Genomic DNA, 3,872 nt, shown 5'->3' with positions numbered 1-3,872 from the left:
ACACACACACACACACACACACACACACACATTTTTCATTGATGGTACCAAAGGTTGCATAACAAATCATTGTACACGCCGTCATTCAGTTTATTACTTATATTGAGTTTTCATAGTATATGTTTTTGAAAAGCAATCGGTGTATGTCCGCGTAGCTGGAACAGTCTTTACCCAGGGTTGTCGAAGTATGCACAAGTCCACTATACCCAACTGTATTGCATTTGTTCGCCATTTCATATTAGGGCTTGCTAGCATGAATTTCATTATCTATAACATACACACTCGTATACAAACATAGAAATGTCGTGTGTCGGTATAAAAATAAGTGTACCCTTGAAATACTAAACTTCAGTCCACATTCCACTTTGCTAAAATGGCGAACCTTTAGTTACACAGCCTATTTGCGTGACATAAGCGTTGCACAAGGATTCTTTGTTTAAATATTACCAGATTAAATCAAGAATGAAGAAATAAATTATGCAGACTATCGGTGATAACGTTGACATTCAAGAGAAATAAAAAAGCTCTAATCAGTGGTTACTGTCACTAGCTCTAAAAGTGTAAACTAAAGATATGTTTGTGTGCTCGAGAGAGACGAGCGGGTGACCTATGTCTTTGAAACCTCGAGCTCCACTACAATCCGCCACTGCACACCGCCGCACCACGTTACAGACGAAGTTCATTTAAGCTGTATCTTGCATTCAATCTTGTTCGTAACAAATGTGCGTAGAACATTTGCTCAGTTAACCCATGGGTTGCATTCGATAAGCTTTCTATAGCAGAGCGCGCTGGGTCGTACAATTAATACCATCAGCGCGATTAGTACCGAACATCCGCAAACACGTGCGTATTCTCTGAACTCACAACGCGCTGGAAGAGGGCATCCCTGTTTACCGACAAGAGGAGAAGTGTCAGTGTCAGCTGTATATGGTTGACGCCTCATGTCATACTGTCGACACAAGGCAAGCGTTCATCAGTGATAGTATACCAAGTCTTGGTAGTACCCCCGAGACAGCACAGGTCAACAGTATTCCTTGACCATGCGTGCGTGTAGACAACACTATGGAAGTTCGGTACCCCACACAGTGGCAACACTGGATGATGATGATACTCACACACAACACAACACATCAATCATTCCACACGCACAATGCAACTGACACGAAGGTTGTATAGTCCTGCTGTTGCTGACACCGCATACCTGGGTGCGTCATAGCTGGACTCCATGAGGCCCTGCGCCATCTGCGAGCAATGAAATTCGAAAGTGGTGTCGATGTGTAAATGTTCGGTACATCAGTCCGTGAGCAAGAAAAAAATATCGAATAGAAACGGGTAGAATAATAACGGTGAGAATAACGGAGCTTCGTGCGGAGAAATGTGCAGCACATCACGTGCGCTTGTAGCAATTTATAGGATACGCAAATGTATTATGCAGCTAAGACTTATGCAGCTAAGAATACTGATTTAAAAATCTTATGTAGCTAAGATTACTGAATAAAAGTCTTATGCAGCTAATATTCCTGATTAAAAAATCTTATGCAGCTAAGATTCCTAATTAAAAAGTCTTATGCAGCTAAGATTACTGATTAAAAAGTCTTATACACTTACGACTGCGGGTTAAAAGGTCTTATGCACATAAGATATACTATATCTGTTTTATCAATCGGTTGTACTACAATTGTAACATTAATCAATGTCGACTGTATGTTGCATACTATAAGCCATTATACAGCCAATTGACAATATGCAAAATGACTTTGCCACTATGAACCCTAAACGCAGATTGGTGATTACTAAACCCTACAAATATATCCATTTGCAGAACGGCGTTTAGGGTTTTATAAAACCCTAAAACACCAAAAAAATACCCACCTGCAGGATGACGTCGTACTTCTTTTGCTTCTTGTGAAAAACTTTATACAGCGCATGGGCTGCGAGCCTGCAACGATCGAGGACCAACAGAAACACACAGAAAAGAAAAAATTATTAATAACTATGTCCAACGGAGTGATAGAAATCGATACAGAAACACACAGAACAGAACAAATCATTAATGACTATATCCAACGTAGTGATAGAAATCAATACAGAAAGTTCAAGAGAAACACACAGAACAGAAATCAAAAGCAATGATACCCTATGTCCATTCGTTTGCGGCAGGTTAGAACTCATAGATACACATCCAATGTGTGATAGCGTATAGTAACTTACAGGTACACATCCAATGTGTGATAACATATAGTAACTCATAGGTACACATCCAATGTGTGATAACACATAGTAATTCATAGGTGCACATCCAATGTGTGGTAACATAGAGTATAAAGTATACATACGTACGAGCTGCTTCCATCGGTTGCCTAACGTATTTAATGACAACAAGTATAGCGCACTGAACATGTAACATGTGACTTGGGCGCACCTTTCGGGTTCATTGACCAGATGTGCCTCCCACTGGGTGATGTCCGTTGGACAGACAATCTGATCACATTAACGCAATCGCATGTGACAGTCAGCATGCAGAGATGTTTCAGGGGGGTGGGGGTTCAGGTCAAAACCCTAAACCCTAATCATACCTACATGCGTTGGCGTAAAAGTTCGGCACAAGAGAACAAAAAGACAGTACGATATACGATGAATAATACACAGACATGTGAAAAACCGTGGTTCTAGGTTTTTAGTCAACACGCAAATTCACACACAAGTAGACATTAAACACGCAGATATATACATTAGACACACATATATACATTAAACACGCAGGTAGATGTTAGCCACACACACTCCCGGGTGTAGAGTGGGTGTGAGTTTGCTGTCACATACCACGTGACATTTCGAGCGCTTAAGAAGAACACAGAAGTGCAAGACGTGGCCTCTGCGCGTGCGGCTGAGCTGAGGCGTGAGCGGATGACTTCGTATTGGTTGGCGATGGTGTGGCGCAGAACACCTGTGTGCAGAGAGAGACGGACAGTGGCGCGCGCGCGCGCGCGCGTGTGTGTGTGTGTGTGTATGTGTGTGTGTGTGTAGTGTGTGAGACATGTGTGGTTGGGGTGGTCTTATGGGCGGGATAGTGCATAAGCGTTGGATTAGGTTCACTGATATGAACAGATGTACACATAAGGATTTAGGGTTTTTAGGGTTTGTATCGTAGGGATAAGAGTGCAGGCTGGAAGAAGATAGGAAGGCGGATGGTTGAAGCGCACACCAATCACATGGCTGTATGAGACTATGGAAGCAGATATGTATATGACATGCACACTAAGGCAATACTCTGCTCACACGAATGAGATGATACGCACTCAGATGTATAACTACATACACACTCAGATGTATACGACATGCACACTAAGGCAATACTCTGCTCACACGAATGAGATGATACGCACTCAGATGTATATCAGATACACAACTAAGGCAATACTCTGCTCATACGAATGAGATGATACGCACTCGGTTTAAGAAGATGGAAGCAGTGCGGAAGGAAACAAGCACACAAAGCCACTCACAGACACGCTCACCGTTGATGTAGGCGAAGTTAACGTTGTCTCTCATCTCACGCAGAAAGCAGTGGACCTTCATCCACATCAGATGGCACATGAGGTATAGGTTAAGGCTAAGCGAGCGATGAATGAGGGGGGAGAGTATAAAGTAGTGAGTATGTATGTATATTATATGCATAGCACGTGGATATATGGCTGTCCATTAGATGTCGATTTTACAAATCAAGGTGTGCTTATATTTGTATGTATGAGCCATAAATAGATATATTCATGCGTATACACATTAGTTTACACACACACAAACACACACACACACACACACATATATATATATATATATATAACACACACACACACACACATAATAATATA

The 3,872-nt window shown here is 41.7% G+C and overlaps 1 protein-coding gene across 1 annotated transcript; it reads right to left on the bottom strand.

The window, feature by feature from the left end:
• Positions 1-694: 694 nt before the first annotated feature.
• Positions 695-3,540, bottom strand: SARC_10653 (hypothetical protein; the record flags this gene model as incomplete). Its single annotated transcript, XM_014295299.1, has 5 exons — positions 695-886; positions 1,202-1,242; positions 1,873-1,939; positions 2,824-2,947; positions 3,519-3,540. Coding segments are annotated over 5 exons (321 nt in total), but the record flags the coding sequence as incomplete, so codon positions are not given.
• Positions 3,541-3,872: the final 332 nt, after the last annotated feature.

The sequence above is a fragment of the Sphaeroforma arctica genome, assembly GCF_001186125.1.
Source record: "Sphaeroforma arctica JP610 unplaced genomic scaffold supercont1.1337, whole genome shotgun sequence".
NCBI classification, from domain to species: Eukaryota; class Ichthyosporea; order Ichthyophonida; genus Sphaeroforma; species Sphaeroforma arctica.
Note: the sequence above shows the minus strand (reverse complement) of the source record. Positions and strands in the feature narration are given on the sequence as shown.